A 22,231-nucleotide genomic window follows, 5' to 3' on the forward strand; every position below is an offset into this window, starting at 1 on the left:
TTTTGAAATTTTTGCCCAGATTTAAAATTGTGGAATTCGAGGAGTATAGTTTCCATAAGGTGGCGCCTTGGGACCACAGGGACTGTGCCACTCACTTGTGTGCTACCTGCCCAGGCCCTGTGTGCCTTTGAGTTTTAGATGTTAGAAACCAAGTGTTTTACATTGGCTTTTATGGAAGCCCAGCACCTAACATGAGGGCAAATTCCATTGTTCAGTTGTTTTAGCTCATCATGGAAGTTTCAAAATATAGACTTACCATGGTTTGACTTATGATGGTGCAAAAAGTGATGTACATTCTGTAGAAACTGTACTTCAAATTTGGATCTTTGGTCTTTTCCTGGACTAGTGATATATAACACGATACTCTCTCATGTATAATTGCTTTCAGTTCAATGCTTCAAACATTCTTCAGGCCTACTTTGCTTTTAGCTATGTCCATTAATGGTGAGCACCCATACATCCATTGTTTTTTCACTTTTGGTACACTATTCAATGAATTGCATGATAGGCAATACTTTATTATAAACTAGGCTTTCTGTTAGATGATTTTGCTATGTAAGTGTTCTGAGCATGTTTAAGGCAGACTAGGCTAACCTGTGATGCTCAGTAGGTTATGTGGTTTAAATGTATTTTTGACTTAGGACATTTTCAACTAATGAGGTGTTTATTGGGATGTAACCCCATCATAATTTGAGGAGTGTCTGTACTTAATAAAATAAGTCACTGTTGACAGGATGTAACTCCAGTGGGAATGACCAGGTCCATAGCTGAGCAGAGCTGTTCTGGAAATTTGCAGATAAATCTATTTCAGAAATAGAGTAACCATTATCTGGAACAGAAACGAACATCCCCATACAGTACTGCAAAGGGAAAAAGCAAAGGCTTCCAAGTGCAGAGGGGGTGTGGCTTTCATGTAACTGAGATACCAGAAAGCTGAGATTTACTTAACGACTCCCAGCCTTTAGTGCTCTCCAGCATCAAATCCCGAATACACATGCTACTTGCATTAGTCATTTGGCACTGAATTATGTCCTGCTAGTTACCCTGATCACATGTGTAGGCCTTTTCTCTCCACTATAAATATAACCTCCTGTAGGGAGGAGTTAGATGCTATTTACCTTGTGCTGTTCCTGCTATCAATAGCAGCTGACAGGTATTGAGCAATTAGTATGTGCTAGGTATTTTAATAAGCATTTCATCTGAATTGTCTCATTAAGGCCTTATATTAATTCCAAGGGTCTAAATCCTGCTTCTCCCCTCATTTCACAGATGAGAAAACTCAGTCTCAGAGGTTACTCCTAAGATCACATTTGTAGAAAGTGGTAGAGTCAAGATTGCAGCAATAGTCTAAGTTGAAAGGTTTTGTTATTAACCACTGGGGACCACATTAATACTTCCCCTTAATAGTAACAGCCATCATTTATTAAGTGTTTATGATATGCTACAAATATCCTCTTTTGTGTACTTCTTATATAGTGGCTTATATAACATTTCATGAAATAGGTTACACTTTATTGAGAAACTAAGGCTCAGAGAGGTTAAGTAACCTACTATGGGCCACACAGCTAATAAATATGACTTCAAAAGTTGGTCTTCAAGTATTAAACTTTTACAAGGAATACTTGGTATAACACCATTTGTGTAATTATCACTTAATAAATTTTTGTTGAATTGAATTAGCTTTTTTTACAAACTTCTGAATGGAAGGGAACACACATACTATGGAATTTATTCACCTAAATCAGAACTATAGTCTATAGCAGGGGTGTCACACTCATTTTCACCAAGGGCCACATCAGCCTCACAGTTGCCTTCAAAGGGCTGAATGTGATTTTAGGGCTCTATAAATGTAACTACTCCTTAACAATTAAGCGAGAGCTCGGCACTGCCATTGGGTAGAAACAGGGTGCCAAGCCAGATAAAACAAGATGGAGGGCTGGATTCGGCTCGCAGGCCTTGTGTTTGCCACCTGTGGTCTATGTGGAATTCACTCTGTTTACACACTTGAGTTTAAGGTACTCTCTCCTAGCAGATGGTCACCAGCTGCTTCCTTCCCTAGAATGTCATCAGCTTTTTGTGTGCACCCTGATCTTGAGCCGTGCTGGTTAGACTGTTTTTTTTTCTTTTTCAAGACTTTTTGAGGAATTATTTTTTCTGGTGTTACATTTAAGAGGGGGAAGTAGGCTGGAACGTGCACTGGTGCCATCACATGGGGCTGTGGGAAGAAGTAGTTTATGACAGACTCACAAAGTAAGAAATGTCTCATCTCTGACTATCTCTGTCCCTGCAAACTGTCTGCTTGGTTCTCTGTGCCTTTGTTTTCCTTTTCTCATGGAGGTATCTGAGTAGTGATAAACAACACAAGAGGATTTACATCTGAACAAGAGTTCAGAGACTTTAATTTACACAATGATTTGTGTGTGTGTGTGTGTGTGTGTGTGTGTGTGTGTGTGTACACATGCATGCCCACACACACACTTATGGGGGATGGTCCAAGGTGGGGAACATCAGCCTGCAACCTGATCCCTCAAGTGGTACTTGACACTTGTGATTCCCCAGCAGGCCTCTGATTCCAAATGGCCAGCAATGAGGTACACTAGTCCCTGGGTGGCTTTTTCTCTGTACCTATATGAAGTGTTGATAGGATGATCCTTTGTCATTCAGTTGGCTTTTCAGCTCTTCATAAAATGCTGATAGGAACCATTTAGCGAATGATGCTGAATGCCAAAAATCATAGCTATGTGTTCTGGTCTTTGTTCCATGTTTAAACATCTCTTTGATAGAAGTTGAATTATTTTTATACAAACGTCTAATCACTTATGTTTTACACCTGAAACTAATATACTATTGTTTGTCTATTGTAATTGAAAAATAAAAAATTGTTTTAAAAAAGAAATTGACTGTTTTTTCCAGCTTTAGTGAGGTTATGATTAACAAGTAAAAATTGTGTGTATTTAGGTTGTAAATGTGATTATTTTTAAGGTGTACAATATGATGATTTAATATGCATATACATTGTGAATTGATATCCACAATCAAGTTCATTAAGATCCATCACATCACACAGTTATCTGTTCTTTTTGGTTTGGTAAGAACACTTAAAATTTATTTTCTTAGCAAATTTCCAGTATACAATATGATATTACTATCTATAGTCACCATGCTGCACATTAGATCCCCAGGTGTTATCATTGAAATTTTGTGCCCTTTGACCAGCATCTTCCCATTTTCTGCATCCCCCAGCCTCTGGCAAGTACCATTCTATGCTCTGCTTCTATGAATTTGACTTTTTTAGATTTTACATAAAAGTGAGATCATAAAGTATTTGTCTTTCTCTTTCTGTCTGGCTTCACTTAGCATAATGCCCTCAAGTGTCATCCATGTTATTGCAAATGGCAGGATTTACTTCTTTCTCGTGGCAGGATAATATTTCGTGGTATATATGTGCCACCTCTTCTTTATCTGTTCATCCATCGATGGGTATTTAGGCTGCTTCCACATCTTGGTTATGGTGAATAATACCACAATGAACATAGTAGTGCAGATAGTTCTTTGAGATCCTGATTTCATTTCCTTTGAATATATACACAAAAGTGGGATTACTGGATTGTATGGTAGATCTATTTTTAATTATTTTAAGGAGACTCCATAGTGCTTTCCACAGTGGCTGCACTAGTCTGCATTCCCACCAACAGCATTTGATGGTCCTCTTTTCTGCACACCCTGGACAAAACTTGTTATTTGTTGATTCTTTGATGATAGTCCTTCTAACAGGTTTTGGATGATAGCTCACTGTGGTTTTGATTTGCATTTCCAGGATGAATACTGATGTTGAGCATCTGATTTTCATGTACCTGTTGTCCAGAAGTAGACTAAGCAACAGATTTTCATGTGTTCATTTTTTTACTCAATTTTGAAATATTTGCATTTCAGGAACTGATTATTCTCTTTATGTCAGACAGCAAGTAACTTAAATTGTGTGGAATAAAATTTTATATTATACTTTCTTTTCTGTAACCTACTTATTTTGGATATGTTCTCCACAAGGGAGAATGATTCCTCTTTTCTTTTTTTAACATGTAATTGATGTATAGTCTATGTAGAAAAAACACACATCATTATACGGAGTTCAGTGATTTTTCACTAACATAACCAGTACCCCAGAAGCCCTGTTTGTGACCCTTTTTGGTCACTGCACTCCCAATGAGCAGCTACTATCCTGACTTTTAATCCCATGAATTAATTTTATTGACTCTTTTTAAACATTAGATAAATGAATTATAGGCAATTTATTTTTTAATTTTCATTTTAATTTTTTTATTGTTGTTCAATTACAATTGTGCTCATTCTCCCCCCCACCCAGGGTACTCTCCCCTGCCCTATACACCTCCCCACTTCCACTTTTTTTTAACTTTTTAAAAGTAAAAATTTTTTCACATTTTTTAATTGTTCAAGTACAGTTTTCTACCTTTTTCCCCCACCCCAGCCCAGCCCCCCAGCCATCCCCACCTCCTTCCTGCCTCCATCTCCCCCACTCTGCCCCCCACCATTATTGTCTGTGTGTCCTCTATAATTACTCCTGCAAACCCTTCACCCTTTCCCCCTAAAATTCCCTCCCCTCTCCCCTCTGGTCACTGTCAGCCAGTTCTCTATTTCAGTGTCTTTGGTTATATTTTGCTTGCTTAAATAAAGTTTAAGTTGTTTTGTTGATTAGGTTCCTGTTAAAGGTGAGATCGTATGGTATCTGTCTTTCACTGCCTGACTTATTTCCCTTGACATAATGCTCTCCAGTTCCATCCATGCTGTTGCAAAGTGTAGGAGTTTTATTTTTATGTGTCTGCCTTTCATTCAGTGTTATATTTATGAGATTGACTGATATTATTACCCATAGTTGTAGATGGTTCATTCTCATTGCATTCATTCCATTATGCCCATATACCACCATGTGATTTATCCATTCTCGCATTGATGGCCATTTGGATAGTTTCCAGTTTAGGGTTTTATGAGTAGAGCTTTTAATGAACATTTTCATACTTGTCTCAGTATACATGTGCATACATTTTGGTTGAGCACATATAGGTCACAGAGTTATATCTGATTCTCTCTAGGAAATAATATCAGTTGTCTCAAGGAGTTTTGCCAATTTACACTACTAAGAATGGAAATTGAGAGTGCTAGACTCTTCATATTGTCACCAACACTTGGTATTTTCTGGTAGGTGTGTGTATTGTTATCTTGTGGATTTAATTTTCATTTCCCTGATAACTAATGAAATTGAGCACTTTTTTATGTTTATTAGCAATTTGAATATCCTCTTATGAAATGCCTATTCAAGTCTTTTGCCAGTTTTTTTATTTGGTTGTCGTATTTCCCTTATGAACTTTTGGATATATGTATATGTATATATATCATGTATAAATGTAAATATATATTATAGAACATATATATGCAAGTCCTTTGTAAGACATTGCAAATATCTTCTCTCACTCTATATCTTACCTTTTTATTTCCTTAATAAGATATATTTTGATGATCTGAAGTTTTTAATTTTAATAGAGATAACTTTATAAATGATTTTTCTTTATGATTAATATTATTTTGGTCCTATTTAAGAAATCTTTTTTTTTGCTTCAAGGTCATGAAGATGTTCTATGTTTTCATGTAAAATGTTTTGCTTTTTTTTTCTGGTTGCTTTGCAAATGCTTGCTTTGTTTACATATTTATTCATTAATTTATTTTAACTTTCACATTTTGATCTGCAGTCTGTCTGGAATTGACTTTGTAAATAATGTGAGGTAGGAGTCAAGAATTTTTTCCCTATATGGATATGTAATTGACCTAGCACCACTTATTTAAAAACCATTTTTTCACTGTACCTGGTTCTATTTTACTGGGATAAAGGAAAGCTTGTTAGACATGGTTAATGATGTGAAATGTAGTCTTTTTAATATTTCTAATTTATTCATTTTTTATATTTTCAAGGATGAAAAACTCATGTGTGATAATTCAGAAATTGAGGGGAACCTGGAGGTCAGTAAATTCAACTTTAGCTATTTGGGCTTAAACTCATAAGAGTAATTGGGGGGTGGCACAGGGTGAGCATAGCCTAAATTTTAACTGCTTTGAGAAAAATGAACTACTTTGGTCTCTGTGTTATTGTCAATTTTTATCCAGGGGTTGTAAAGTCAGATAATTTGGATTACAATCCAAGTTTTAATCATATACAGAATGTGGTTGATAATTATATTTAGGATTCAGAACCAGAGAAAGAGAAAAAATTGTTAATATTTCTTGCTTTTTTACTTTATATCTAAGGGTACAATTTGTTTCCGGGTTCCTGGTGTTCCTCCTGATACCGTGAACACAGTCAGAATGAGAGTCAAAACAAATATGTTTTGCTATGAGGATAACCAACTCTGGAGTAATTGGAGTCCAGCGATGACTATAGGTAATGGAATAGGATTTCATTAAAATTGAAACCACTGATGCATGGAACCTATGCTGAAGCAGCAAACAGGATGGGGGAAGGAAGTATTCTTCATTCATGATGTCAGCCAGAGAGTATTGCATTTGAAGTGCATTTTCTGTTTCATTACTGTCAAATTACCCAGGGTTAATTTGCAATATATTGTTCTTTGAAAATCCACGGTCTGAATGGTGTTATCTTCTCTTCTGTCCTGTCTCCATCTTTATTAACAACATGAACAAAAATATAGAAGATAAGCATGATTAAATCTACAGATTGTGCAATCCTGAACGACTAATCTATGTGCTGGTGATAGAATCAAGAGTAGGACAGTGACCCTTGATGGCATTTAATAGGGATAAACCTGTATCTAGGCTTGAAAAAATAAGTTTCATTTATTAATTGAGAGGCTGAACAAGCTACATGCCAGGCTCAAGTACTTGATTGAAAACACGTGTGGTTTATGAATGTGCATGTTGTAGGGTGGGGTACAGGGTTTTATTTGACTGTAAACTCAAAGTGACTGAACATTGGACCCTTAAGTGTCCCTAAAGGCGTATGCAGTCATATGTAGCAGTGATAATGCAGCACCTGAAACAAGGGAGTGCTGCAGGGTGGGGCATAGTGTCCAGGCAACATCAGAAATGTGTTGTATTCATTCTGGGGACCACATTATAGATGGCAAATCAACAGACTGGAATCCATCTTGAAAGGTAATCAGGATGCTGAAGAATCTCAAAAATCAGGAACAGTTGATGAAATAAGCTTGGAGAGTCATGATTGATGAATCCTAACATTTGAGGTGTTGTCAGGTAGAAGAGGAAATAGGCAGGCTCCATGCCTCTCGTGGCTCCATGGAGCAAAATAGGACCAACTTAAGGACTTTCTAACAGCTATCTAGCAGTCAGAGACAGGTTGTTGAGGTAGTCGATTCCCTATTAATTGAGAAATGGAACAAGATATGTGCCAGACATGGTTGTATTAGTTGTCTGTTGTTGTATAACAAATCACCCCCAAAGATAGTGGCTTTGAAAACACGTATTTATCATCTCACAGTTTCTTTATGTGTGCCAGGAATCTGGGCACAGCTTATCTAGGTACCGATGGCTCAAGTTCTTATGAGGTCACAGTCAAGCTATCAGTGGGGACTAGAGTGGCATCTGAAGGCCTGGCTGGGGCTAGATAGTCCACTTCCAAGCTCACTACTAATGTGGTTGTTGGGGAGCCTCAATTGTATCCTCCAAAAAGATATGTTCAAGTTCTAACTCCTGGTACCTATGAATGCAACCTTATTTGGAAGAGTTTTTGCAGATTTAATCAAGTTGAGATGAGGCTTGGAGTAGACCCTAAATCCAATGACTAGTATTCTTTTAAGAAGAGAGAGAAGTTGGTGGCCTAGGCAGACATGGCTCACCTCTTCGCACAACCACATCAAAATTACAATGAAAATATAGAACCACCACCACTCAGGGACATCAGAAATCGAGCTGAATAGAAGTCTGACAACTATGGAATTAAACCACATCCATCCAGACTGATAGGAGGAGCGGCAGATGTGGGACAGGCTGGTCCCACACCCACGTGGCTAAGAAATTGGGACGGATAGCCCAGGATCAAGGAGCCCCAGACCCACACCAGGACCCCCAGCCCAGGGTTCCAGTGCCAGGAAGATAAGTCCCCATAATTTCTGGCTACAAAAACAAGCAGGGATTAAGTTGGGGGAAGAAACTGATGAAGCCCCAAGCAGTTCCTCTTAAAGAACCCACACACAGACTCACCTACTCAGACTCACTCCCTCTAAGCTCCAGCACTGGGGTAACAGCTTGAAAGGCACCAGTGGCATACTGGGAGGAAGTGAAGTGTCTGCCATCAAAATAAGCAGAGGCCATTGTCCCTTTTCTAAACCCTCCCCTGCACAGAGTCAGAAGGCTGGTGCCATATCTGAGACTCCATCAACCTGGCTAACACTGACCCACCTTGGAGATCCCCAGAGGTTTTTCCCCACCCAACGTATAGGCCCACCCAATGTAGAGGCCCACCCAAGCTGCTTTTCCATAAGAACAGCTGGTCTTGCTCCTAAATCCTATCAAACAAGCAACAGCTGGCCTCAGTGAGCCCCAGGCCCAGCAGTAGCAGCAGCCAGCCTGGATTCACAGCTTGCTTAGCCTGGGAATAAATACCCAAGCCCAGCACAAGTAGCATTCATCTCAGATTGATTTTTAAAAGCTCAGGGAGAATGGTCCCAGGGAAAACACAGGTGGGAGCTGACCTTGTCCTGCACCACTCAGGGAACCCCAGGGACAGTGTACCCAGTGGATAATTACCTTGTCAGAGCACCACCACCCTACCCCTGCACAGCTGATCCTCCACGGACGGTGGGGGTTGGTGGTCAGTGGTCACAGTCAATCCTTGCAGCTGACTGGACTGGGTAAATACCTCCCATAAAAACAACCAATCAGAACAACAAGAAGAAAAAGAATCCTAAAACACGAGGATAGTATAAGGAGCCTCTGGGGCAACTTCAAGAGGTCCAACATTCACATCATAGGGGTACCAGAAACAGAAGAGAAAGAGCAAGAAATTGGAAATCTATTTGAAAAAAACAATGAAAGAAAACTTCCCTAATTTGGTGAAGGAAATAGACATGCAAGTCCAGGAAGCACAGAGAATCCCAATTATGATGGATGCAAAAAGGCCCACTCCAAGACACTTTGTAATTAAAAAGCCTAAGGTTAAAGATAGAAAGACTCTTAAAAGCAGCAAGAGTAAAGAGGTTAGTTACTAGAAGATTGGCAGATGGGAGGGGGGAGGGCTAGAATGGGTGAAGAAGTGAGGGGATTAGGAAGTACAAATAGGCAGTTATAGAACAACCATGGGTCTGTAAAGTGCAGCAAAGGAAATGGAGTAGCCAAAGGACTTATACTCTTGACCCATGGACATGAACAATGGTGTGGGGATGGCCTGAGGGACTGGGGGTGCTGGGTGGAGGGGGGCAAAGGGGAAAAATTGGAACAAGTATAACAGCATAATTAATAAAATATAAAACTGAAGAGGAGAGGATACACAGAAATACAGAGACATACAGACACACAGGGAAGAAGACTATATGAAGATGGAAGCAGAAATTGGAGTGCTGCAGCTGCAAGCCAAGGAAAAGCAAGGATTCTGGGAACCACCAGAAACTAGAAACAGGCAAGGAGTCTTCTCTAGAGCCTTCAGAGGGAGCATGTCCCTGTTGATACCTTCATTTTGGACTTTTAGCCTTTAGAACTGTGAGAGAATGTACTTCTGTTATTTTAAACCGATCAAGGTATGATGACTTGTTACAACAATTCTAGGAAATTAATACAGAGACCTTCTTCAGTTTCTTGCCACATGGATCTCCCCATAGAGGCTACCTCATGACATACCAGCAGCTGGCTTCCCCAAGTGAGTCATCCAAGCAAAGAAAAAAAATGTATGAGAACACCCACAATCTTTTATAACTTCATCTTGGAAATGACATCTCATCACTGTTGCTGTTCAGTTCTTCACAAATGAGCCACTTAGTCCAGCCCACCCTCAAGGGCAAGTGATTACACAAGAGTATGAATATCAGGAGGCAAGGGTCATCTTAGAGGCTACCTAAAACTATGATATTACACCTGATGCTTTCTAAATGTTCATGCTCTTGTGGAAAAGATAAGCAAATAAATAGACATATGATATTTCATGTGTTAGGTGTAACAAGGCAGTTAATGAAACACTGTGGAAATGGACAGTGCTGGATTTGAGGCTTGGCTCTATCATTTACTAAACCCTTAGGCACAAGCCAGTAAAACCCTGAGCCTTATCCTTCTCATCTATATAAATAGGAGATAATAGTATCTATCTCTATAGCATAGATATAAGTATGTAGAAGCACCTAGTATGGTACCAGACATATAGTACGTGCTCAGTTAAGAATAGTAGTAGTGGTAGTTGTTGGTAGGATGATTTTAATTGTTCTAATAGTATTAAGTAACCAATAAGAAAAGATAGCCACCATTAATCAGATGACATACTTAACAGACATAACATATTTGTTAATAGTGTCTGAAACCTGTCAAGATATCTTGGTTTCAGATCATTTTTAAGGTGTTCATTGATTCATGGAATTTTAGGTACCAGAGCAGGACTCCCCCACTCCCAGTATCAAGATAACAGAAGATAAGATAATTGAAGGCTTTTGGAAAATAGGTTGAGGTAGAGGGCAGAAATATCAGTGATCTTACTAGTCTCTAATAGAGCTGTTGCTTGGTTTATTTTTGAAAGGATTTGATTTCTCATATCTTTCTGTTTGCTTTTCATTTTCCAGGTAAGAAGACCGATGCCACACTCTATACAACCATGTTACTCATCATTCCAATCATCGTTGCAGGTGCAATCATAGTCCTTCTGCTTTATTTAAAAAGGTAAGGCAGCTGCTTAGGCAAACTTGACACTTTGTGCTATCCCAGTTGCTAAGGTTATTACTCCATGTGGGTGTTTGCCATTTGCCCAGTGTGTTAAAGGAATTTGGATTATAACTGGCATTTGGTACTATGACATGGCAAAGCAATATTATTCTGCACACTTTCTGATGTAGAAAGTGTTAGATTAGTTTCCCAGGGCTCTGCTCAGGCCTGCTCCCTTTGCATGTGTATAGAATTATTGGTAAGACCTGTGTTCACTCTATTCTTTCAAATGCCTAATTTATTGATACTTAGTTGATAGCTGTTAGAATGGAGTTTTAGAAATAGAGACCATTACTAATTAAATGACCTGTCTGGTATGAATGCAAATCAGGTCATTACTTAATGCCATAGGAATGAGAGCTTCTCCAAGTTGTCTGTAATATATGGTATTTGAGAAATATAATACCATATATTAAAACTCGAGAATGTTTTCCTTTTTTTATATATATTTTATTTATTTTTAGACAGAGGGGAAGGGAGGGAGAAAGAGAGGGAGAGAAATATCAATGTGTGGATGCCTCTCATGCGCACCCTTACTAGGGACCTGGCCTGCAACCCAGGCATGTGCCCTGACTGGGAATCAAACTGGCAGCCCTTTGGATTGTAGGCTAGTGCTCAATCCACTGAGCTACACCAGTCAGGGCTGTTTTCCTTTCTTTATCTTACTATAGGAACTAGTCTGGTGCTATTGTTTGCTCCTTCAGTAAATACATTTATTGAATGCCTATCTATGTGCCAGTCCCCATCCTCATTGCTGGGGTGAAAGCAGTGAACAGTACAAAGTCCCTATCTATATTCTAGTGGGAGGGACATACATATATATAAAACAAATTATATATGTATATAAAACAAATCATAAACACTACAACTTCACTTAGTGAGTATAAAGTTGTGTGGGTAATAGGGAAAAAGGCTACATATTCAGAGAAAGTATTCTAGGCCAAGGGAACAGTCAGTGCAAAGCCTCCAAGGTGGAGATGAACTTAGTGTGTCTTATTGGAGTAGAGTGTGTAAGGGAGAAAGCAACAGGAGATGAGGCTAGAGAGATTGGCAGGGTTGGATCATGTAGGCCATGGCAGGGATTGAGCTTTTATCCTAAGCATAAGGGGGAATCATTGGCAAGTTTTAAGCAGGTAAGGGACATGATCTGATTTACTGCCACAAAGATCACTATAGTTGCTGAGTGAAGAATAGACAAGAATGGAAGCAGGCAGATTAGTTTAGGAGGTATTGCAGTGTTTGAGGGGAAAGATGAGAGTAGCCTAGGCTAGATGGTTGGCCATGGAGGTAGTAAGAACTGGTCTGACATGAGATATATTTTGAAGATAGAATAGCACCAGCTGATGGCTGCTTCTCTGTGGATATGGAGGGGAAATTGAGGATTCAAACATAACTTAGATTTTTGGCTTCAGCAAACTGAATGAATGCTGGAGCTATTTACTCTGGTAGAGAAATTTGGGAGGAGAGTTGGTTTCAATATAAAGGAGAGAAATTCAGTTTTGAACATGGTAAATTTGAGACGCCTATTAGATAGCCGAGTAGAAATGTTAAGTAGGTAGTTGTATACATGAATCTGGAGTTTAAGAGAGTTCTGGGCTGGAGATAGAATTTTAGAAGTCCTTGGCATATAAATGAGTTTAAAGCCCTAAGACTGGAAGAAAGGGCTCATAGAGAGAGTAAGATAGAGGACAAAAGGCTGAACCCTGGGGCACACCAGTATGTGGAGACATAGAAGATGAGGTAGTCCACCAAAGTGGAGTGAAAATAGATGAGTCAAGTGACAAAAAGAAAAATAAAAGAGGAACGTACCCTGTCCTCAGATTATTTTTTTCAAAGTTATAAACAGCAAGCTCCCATCTGGTCTATGGTAACTAAAGCATTATTATTAAATGATAGGGTATCACACATACACAGTCATAACTATGTGAAATGATGGATATGTAAATTACTTTGTGGTGATCATTTCACAATGCATACCTATATCAAACATTGCATTATACATACACTTCAAATATGTACAATTTTAAAAAGGTTTATTTACTTTTAGAGAAAGGTGAGGGGAGGTAGAAAGAGAGGCAGAGAGACATCAATGGGAGAGAGAAACATCAATCTGTTGCCTCTTGTATGCACCCCACCGGGGGCCAAACCCACAACGCAGGCATGTACCCTGATGGGGAATTGAACTGGCGACCTTTTGCTTTGTGGGTCAATGCCCAACTAGCTGAGCCATGCTAATCAGGGCCAAATTTGTACTCTTTTAATTTGTCAATTATATCTCAATAAAGAAGGAAAAAATTAAATAGTAGGTTATAGGTAGTCTGCTTATCCTGAAGATCCCTTTACTCCACCCACACTTTATCCTCTTTGGACCTTGATTTCTCAGCCTATGTAGAAATTTCTTGCCCTGGCCGAGTAGCTCAGTTGCTTAGAGCATTGTCCCAATATGCCAAGGTTGTGGGTTAGATCCCCAGGCAGGCCTCCTACAAGAAGCAACCAGTGAATATGTAGATAAGTGAAACAACAAATCTGTGTTTTCTCTTTTCTCTTTCTCTCCCTTCCTTTCTTTCTAAAAAAAAAAAAAAATCAACAAGTGAAACTTTTTTTAAAAAAAGATTTTTTTTACAACTGCTGTATCATAAAAGATGTCTTCTTTACCATATCTTTTTTCCAAGCCTTCTGTTAACATGGCTGTATTTAAGTGTGACGTTCTATGGGGTGAAAGATTTGATAAAAAATGCTTCTATTTTCTTAAAGGCTCAAGATCATTATATTCCCTCCAATTCCTGATCCTGGCAAGATTTTTAAAGAAATGTTTGGAGACCAGAATGATGATACCCTGGTAAGCACTGACTTCATGAGATTCCAAATTGGGTTTTATTTTTTGAAACTATGGGATTTGTTTTAAGTTTGGTAAAATATACATATCATGAAATTTACCATTTTAACCAATTTTAAGGGTGCAGTTCGATGGCATTAAGTACATTTATAATGTCGTGCAAACATTGTCACTATTTCCAGAACTTTTCATCTTCCCAAACAGAAACTGTGCCCATTAATCAATAACCCTCAGCCCCTGATAACCCCTATTCTACTTTCTGTCCCTCTAAATCTGCCTAATTTAGGTACCTCATGTAAGTGGAATCCTTCAGTGTGTGTGCCCTTTTGTGTCTGCCTTCTTCCACTTAGCATAATGTTTTCAAGGTTCATCCATGTTGTAGCATGTGTCATAATCACCCTTCAAAATTGGTTATTTGGAACTACATTTTATCTAAAACATTAATTAAGAGCTGATTGGAAATGTATCTCAGTCCAAGCATACCATTTAAGAAATCTCCAGAACACTTTATCATAGCACTTGGCTTCATTCTCTCTCTGGGGTAGGAGACATATTTGATCCAAACATGCGTGGGAAGGGCCTCTGTTATGAAACTAGCCCAATAGGCAAGGCTTTTGACTCTTGGAATAATTTTTACAGCTTGATTTGGAGAGCTATAAAGATACGGTACAGAATTGCAATAGATTTTGTTCATGCTATTGGCTGGAAAGCTGGCCTCTGAATGCATGGAAGTAAAGCAAGCCCACCCCAACTGTTACAGTTAGTTTGTTACAAACTCTGATGTTAGAATCTGTAGCTGGAAAACCTAAAACCTTATGGGAACAAAGGAATTTGAAGTTTCTCTAATCAATACATTCACCCAAATAAAACAATGAAGACACAAATAAAATGAATATCTGTATTATTTTATAGTCTAAAATTAGTAATATGAGGCATAGGGCAGTTAATTGAGGGAAGTAGTTTAGCACAGTAAATAATAGCTTGGGTTCTGGAGTCAGATTGTCTGGATTCCAATCTCTGCTGTGTCATTTACCGTCTCTTTGACCTGAAGTAACTTCCTTAACCTTCTGTGCCTCAGTTTTCCCATTTGTAAATGAGAGGTAATAATAACACTTGATTTATAGCATTGTTATATGGATTAAATTGATTTCATACATAAAAATCACTTAGTGTGCCTGGCATATTATAGATCCTTAGTAAGTGTTAGTGATTTGTATTACTATCGATAATGTTTTCCATTTATCTTTAGTCTCCAAACAATTCTTGTAATGATGAGTGATTCACAGTGGCAGTGATGATATGTAACTAGGGAAGTAAGGCAGGGAGGCTGACATGCTAGCTAAGGGCGCTTCATTTGAATCACTTTTACACCAAGTCATGCTAGCAGACAGTGGATAACTTTGCCAGACCCTGAGGGGTACGGCACTACCAGGCAGGTAGGTTGAGGTAGGTCCAGAAGTCAGCTATCTGAGGAAGAGATTGTACACAGTAACTAAGGTGAATATGGCAACCAGTGGTGCTTCAACTTTAGTTGAGTTACAATCACCTAGGATATTTGTAACAATATAGAATCCTGGGCCCTAGCTCTAGAAATTCTGATTTAGCAAGTCTGGGATGGGCCCCAGGAGTCTATATATTTGCCAGGGGCCCACAGATGATTCCAATCCTGGGAAGATAGTATGTAGACCAGACTTTGAAAATCATTGTTATAGATATTTGCCTTCAGATTACTCCCTCATCTCTTTCTTCATTTCAACAGCTACTGTGATAGATCCTGGAGGTTGGGAATTGTGCAAGTACTCTAGCAGCAACTCCAACCAGCTATTAAAAGTCTACTATGTGCCAGGCAGTGCACTAAGTGCTTTTCCGATATTCCCTTACTGGAATGCTCACAAACACCCTGTGGTGTAGGTGATGTTAATACCATTCTAAAACATTGTTTAAAAGATTTTATTTATTTTTATTTTATTTCTTTTAATTAATTAATTAATTTATTTATTTTTAGAGAGAAGGGAAGGGAGGGAGGAAGAGAAGGAAATATTAATGTGTGGTTGCCTTTCATGTGGCCCCCACTGAGGACCTGGCCTGCAACCCAGGCATGTGCCCTGACTGGGAATTGAACCAGTGACCCTTTGATTCACAGCCTGTGCTCAACCCACTGAGCTACAGCCGCCAGGGCCATTTATTCTTATTTTTAAAGAATATTTTTATTAATTATGCTATTACAGTTGTCCCATTCTTTTCTCCTTTTTTTCCCCCTCTGCCCTGCACCCCCACCAGCATCCCCCCCAACCCTTAGTTCATGTCAGCAGGTTGTACATATAAGTTCTTTGGCTTTTCCATTTCCTATACTATTCTTAACCTCCCCCTGTCTATTTTGTACCTACCATTTATGCTTCTTATTCCCTATACCTTTTCCCCCATTCCCCCTGCTGGTAACCCTCCATGTGATCTCCAGTTCTGTGGTTCTGTTCCTGTTCTAGTTGTTTGCTTAGTTTGTTTTAGTTGTTTTTTTTTTTAGGTTCAGTTGTTGATAGTTGTGAGTTTGTTGTCATTTTACCATTCATAGTTTTTGATCTTCTATTTCTTAGAGAAGTCCCTTTAACATTTCATATAATAAGGGCTGGGTGATGATGAACTCCTTTAACTTGACCATATCTGGGAAGCACTTTATCTGTCCTTCCATTCTAAATGAAAGCTTTCCTGGATAGAGTAATCTTGGATGTAGGTCCTTGCCTTTCATGACTTTGAATACTTCTTTCCAGCCTCTTCTTGCTTGCAAGGTTTCTTTGGAGAAATCAGCTGATAGTCTTATGGGAACTCCTTTGTAGGTAACTATCTCCTTTCTCTTGCTGCTTTTAAGATTCTCTCTTTATCTTTAATCTTGGGTAATTTAATTATGATATCTCTTGTTGTATTCCTCCTTGGGACCAATTTCTTTGGGACTCTCTGAGCTTCCTGGAAGTCTATTTTCTTTGCCAGATTGGGGAAGTTCTCCTTCATTATTTGTTCAAATAACTTTTCCACTTGTTGCTCTTCCTGTTCTCCTTCTGGCACGCCTATGATTCAGATGTTGGAATGTTTAAAGTTGTCCAGGAGGTTCCTAAGCCTCTTGTCATTTTTTTCAATTCTTGTTTTTCATTCTGTTCTGGTTGAGTATTTATTTCTTCCTTCTGTTCCAAATCATTGATTTGAGTCCCACTTTCCTTCCTGTCACTGTTGGTTCCCTCTATATTTTTTCTTATTTCACTTTGCATAGCCTTCACTTTTTCCTCTGTTTTGTGACTACACTCCACCATTTCTGTGAGCATCCTGATTACCAGTGTTTTGAACTCTACATCTGATAGGTTGGCTATCTCTTTGTCACTTAGTCCTTTTTTGGGGAGTTTTGACCATTAGGGTCATATTTTTTTGTCTTGGCACAGCTGTTACTTTGTAAGGGCTGGAGCCTTAGGTATTTGCCAGAGTAGGGCAACCCACTTTGCTGTGTTGTGATGCTGTACGTGGGGGAGGGGTCAGAGAGGGAACAATGCTGCTTCCTTGGCTCTCACTCCACTTTCAGTCACTTCCCCCACTATCCACAAGCAAGTTGGATCCTTCTGGTGCTGATTCCCTGGCTGGTGTACATTCTAGGACCCTGTGGGTCTCTCCAACGAACTCTCCTGTAAGGCTGAGATTTTATCCCTCTGCTGCAACTGCCACAGATTTTTATAGCCAGAAGTTTTGAGGATTTATTTCACTATGCTGGAACCCTAGGTTATGTTGTCTGTTTCACTCACCAGTTGTTCCTCCTGGCTTATCCGCACATGAATGTGGAACCAACAAGTGTGCTAGCTGCTGCCTGAACTGGCCAGGCCTGTCACCTTGCCCCATGTCCTCTCCCCACTGGCTGCCTGTCTCTGCCCCTCCTACTGGTCTGGATGAATGTTTCTTCTTTAACTCTTTGGTTGTCAGACTTCCATACAGTTTGGTTTTCTGGCAGTGGTGGTTGTTTTTTGTGTTTAAATTTGTTGTTGTCCTTCTGTTGGTTGTGCAAGGAAGCAAAGCATATCTACTTATGCTTCTATTTTGGCTGGATGTTTTCTCTGGATGTCTATTTATTTTTAGAGAAAGGGTAAAGGAGGGAGAGAGAGAGAAACATCAATGTATGGTTGCCTCTCATGCACCCCCAAGTGGGGACCTGGCCTGCAGCCCAGGCATGTGCCCTGCCTGGGAACTGAACTGGCAACCCTTTGGTTTGCAGGTCAGCATTCAATCTACTGAGCCACACCAGCCGGGGCTGTTAGTACCATTTTACAAATGAGGAAATGCAGCATCAGCAAGGCTAGTAGGTGGTTACATGGGATTTGACACAGGACTGTCTGATTCTAGAAATCTTTCTTTCCACTATGCTGTATTGACTTTTGTAAGAGAGAATGCTTGTCCTCAAGCATCTTACCCCCTTTGAAAGCTTCTGTATGATAGAAATAGAAATTGGGAGAGAGGAATTCTGACAAAAAGATCACACTATTGCTGAATTTACATAGGAAAGTAATAGGAATGCCATTCTGACAAAAGGAGAGAAGATTAAATTCTGACTAAAGAGGGGAGGCACTAGCTTGTAGCAAACTGGGAACCTAGTCATGAATTTTCCCCATAGGTGTTTTATTTGGGCACCATGGTGTATTTAATTTTTTTACTTTGGAATTTTGAGCAGGGCACACTCTCCAGTTCATCTCAGGCCCTACCATTCCCAATTCCCAGTATAGTTTCAGACCCCTAAAAGGCATTTAAGGTTTACTACCCCTCTTAGCAGAATGAAGGCCTGTCAAAGTTCCATAACACAAATGCCCAATATCTGTGAAAACATGTTTGGACTCACTAATACACATAACACATGCCAACTAAAGCATTTATGAGATATAAATTTCCAGCCTAATAAATTTCTAAAAAATGATAATATGCAGTGTTAACCAAGTGGGTGAGGAGCTGGCACTTTTCGTGCACTGCTAGGGGTCTGTAAAATGGTATATATTCTTGCTGGAGAGCAGCTTGGTAAATTGTAACAAGAATCAAAATGTCCACAAAATAAATAAAACTGACATTATTTGACTATTTGAATATATTAAGAGAGTTATACACTTCTGTGGGAGAATTTGGGGTGACTTAATCAAAGGTACATAGAAGAGGAAGCAGATATAAAGATAAGAAAGTTATCTTTGGAAATAAAAACCTAAACAAAAAAAGGACATGTAATCATTGTTAAGCTGTTAATATTTGCAGAATAATAATACTGTATACACTGGATAAAAAAAGAATTTTTGGTCTTGTAATTATACATTTAGGGATCTCTTTTTAAGGGAATAATCTAACAATGGCACAAGGATGGTCAATGCAACATTTGTTTTTAACATGAAGAATTAGAAACCATGGAACATCAACAATTGAAAGTAGTTTTTAAGAAGTTAGGTTTTCAAAAACATTTAATGTCATAGTAAAACATTCATGATATAAAAGTAACATATCGTAAATGTATAGTGTATTATAATCCTAATTTTTTAAAAAATGTTGTATTTGTTTCTTAGAGATGGGGGAAGGAGAAAGAGAGGGAGAGAAACATCGATGTGCTAGAGAAACATCAATCAGTTGTGTATCAAAGGTGCTCCAACGTAAGAGTGAACCTGCAACCCAGGCATGTGCTGGGAACTGACTGGGAACTGAACCAGCAACCTTTTGGTTTCCAGGATGATGTGGCCCAACCCACTGAGCCACACCAGTCAGGGCTATAATCCTAATTAGAAAAAAATGAATGAATGTTTACGCAGAACAATGATTGGTTGGAAATGGGTCAAAAGGATCATCTCTGGGCCCATTGGGCAATTGATATCATTCTGTCTCTACCTTTATGAAATTTCCAAATTGCCTATAGTGAGCATGTGTTACTTTTATGATAAAAAGAAGCCTTGCATAAGTTATTAAGGGAACAGCGAATATTGTAGTCATCCAGGTCTGAGAGGTGATAGGGACTTGAACCAAGGTGGTAGCAGAGGAAGTTGATGCAAGAAACACTGAAGGAAACTCATTAGATTTGGTGACCGTGTGTGGGTCATGAAAGGTGGGGAGAAAGTAAAAAAAAAAAATCAGGATTTCAAGCCTGGGTGATGGAATGAATGATGGTAACACTGACAGCGAAATCATATCAATTATCTTTCTCAGAAAAGGGAAAATTGCTTTTTTTCAGTTTGCTGTCTAGAGAATAATATGTTGTCACTGTGAGTCAGATGATGCTATAATTTGGTGAGGTGGATACACTAACAAGATGGACCATGAAAAGCATTTGATTTTTTGTTTGTGATAGTTGCAGACCATGAAATATAATCAGTGTTTAAAACTAAAAGTATAATATAGCCCTGGTTGGTGTGACTCAGTGGATTGAGCACCAGCCTGTGAAGCAAAGGGTCACTGGTTCAATTCCCAGTCATGGCACATGCCTGGACTGATGACCAGGTCCCCAGTAGAGGGCACATGAGAGGCAACCACACATTGATGTTTCTCTTTCTCTCTCCCTTCTCTTCCCTTCTCTAAAAATAAATAAATAAAATCTTTTTAAAAATACTGAAAGTATAAGAAAAATACTAGTGGGGATATTGGTAATAGAAAGAATTTCCATGTTTCCTTTTTAACCAAATAAACAATCTTCTTTCTCTACATGGCAGCAATCCTGTTACTTCTAGAATCATCAAATCACAGAATAAACGTGGTCCTAGAGTCATGTGATAAGGTGGAGGTTTACATGGTTAATTATATTTCTTTAATTATAAATTTTCAAAACTCTAGATTCTAATCCTGCCTCCTCATTTGAGAGATGGGGACATTGGGGCTCACAGAGAAATTTCTGAAGGACTAGTACATAGAGAAATAATTGTAAAACCTAAATAAGAAGCCATTATAGCCCATTACTGACTTATAATCCAAAGAAATAATCCATGTCCTTTTTAAACACCAATAATGTTTCTTAAAAATCTTATTTAGGCGTGGCCACAAATAAATGGAATCTTCTGCATAGTTTTTCTTAAGGTTTCTAGTGTTTTGAAGTGTTTTGCTCATCACTGTAGTAACATTTTGGCCAACAGCATTTCTTTCTGTTCCTTTGCTGTTTTGCCTTTTCTCTGTGAGTAATTGGGCTGCTGGCCATATTGGGAGAGGGGGGCACACAGGGGATTGCTTCTCCTTTGCATCTGTGTTTATGTTTCATCCACAAAATATTTATTTATTCTTTCCCTGCTTCTTGGAAACCAAATATATTTTCAGTACTGTGCCAGTTTTGCATTCCTAATTGGAAAGCAGCTCTATAACTTGGAGTTGACTTCAAATATTGCTGATTTTTTAAAGTTCAGCATATCTCTTTAAAAACTTCAGCAAATATTGCTGATTTTTTTAAAGTTCAGCATATCTCTTTAAAAACTAAGAATACTATTCTGTATGGTCAAAGCATCATGATCATACTTTAAGAATTATTCATTTCTTCATATCATCTAATACTTAGTCCATATTTAAATTTTTCCCAACTGTCAAGAGACAGATACTGTACACTTGTCCCACCATTAGTAAGGCTAAGATTGACCCCTCCTGCCATCTACACTTATTTCCCCCTTGTGACCTGATGGTAATTTGTATGGTGTTATGTAAGTGCCCTGTCAACTCTTCAGTTAATGTTTTTATGCCAGTTGAATCACTAATTTCATTAGGGGTTGTGTAGTGATGATTTTTTTCTCATCTATTATTTAATCTACATTTATAAGCTGGCACTTTTCTATAAAGTACTGCTTCCAGTCATCAACTGGACTCTTTGTTTCTGAAATTAAGTTTTGGCTAGAAAGGCAGGAAACATGTTTTATTCTTTACCTCAATTTTTAAAGTGAAGGGTTGGATTATTAGCCATATCAAATGGTACCAAATTAGCCCCCTCCACACCACATTCAACAGTTCTTTTTGAAGCTGCAATGATCTTAAGGCATGGGGACCTTCAATTTATATTGTACAATTTCCTACTGTGAATGTTGATCTGAAGAAGACTGGGGCATGTAATCAGTTCACTTGTATACAGAAGGCCAGTGTTTTGCATGGTACTTAGGTCCCTGAAACCCACTTAACTTCTATACAAAATTCACTGTGGGAAATAACCAAATCTTGAAAGTACTCTTGAATTGAGAATTGATATTCCATTATGCTATGAGATTTGTTTATTTCTTTAAAATACAAAAGCCTGTATAACACACTATTTTTCTAGGATTAGATTACTTGCACCTGAAGTCAGTTGTGTTAGCCTCCTAACCACTGATTTTTTTCATCTATGATATTTTTCATCTTTGGCCACTATTCTATTGTTGATTACCTTGTTTAAAAAACCAGGAGTGTGAGAATTGAATTGTGAACTGGTAATTTTGTGGATTTATTTTTTTATGAGTAATTTTA

General features: G+C 38.6%; 1 protein-coding gene across 1 annotated transcript in view; it reads left to right on the forward strand.

The window, feature by feature from the left end:
* IL13RA1 (interleukin 13 receptor subunit alpha 1) overlaps nt 1–22,231 on the forward strand; it is a 59,164-nt gene that overhangs the window by 31,317 nt on the left and 5,616 nt on the right. The window contains exons 7-10 of the mRNA XM_045817594.1: nt 5,983–6,030; nt 6,316–6,448; nt 10,803–10,899; nt 13,696–13,780. Of these exons, the coding sequence (XP_045673550.1) occupies nt 5,983–6,030; nt 6,316–6,448; nt 10,803–10,899; nt 13,696–13,780 (363 nt within the window). The remainder of the gene's footprint in view (nt 1–5,982; nt 6,031–6,315; nt 6,449–10,802; nt 10,900–13,695; nt 13,781–22,231) is intronic.

Source organism: Phyllostomus hastatus, unplaced genomic scaffold (genome assembly GCF_019186645.2).
Source record: "Phyllostomus hastatus isolate PE091 unplaced genomic scaffold, TTU_PhHast_1.1 phas_scaffold_28, whole genome shotgun sequence".
Taxonomy (NCBI): Eukaryota; Metazoa; Chordata; class Mammalia; order Chiroptera; family Phyllostomidae; genus Phyllostomus; species Phyllostomus hastatus.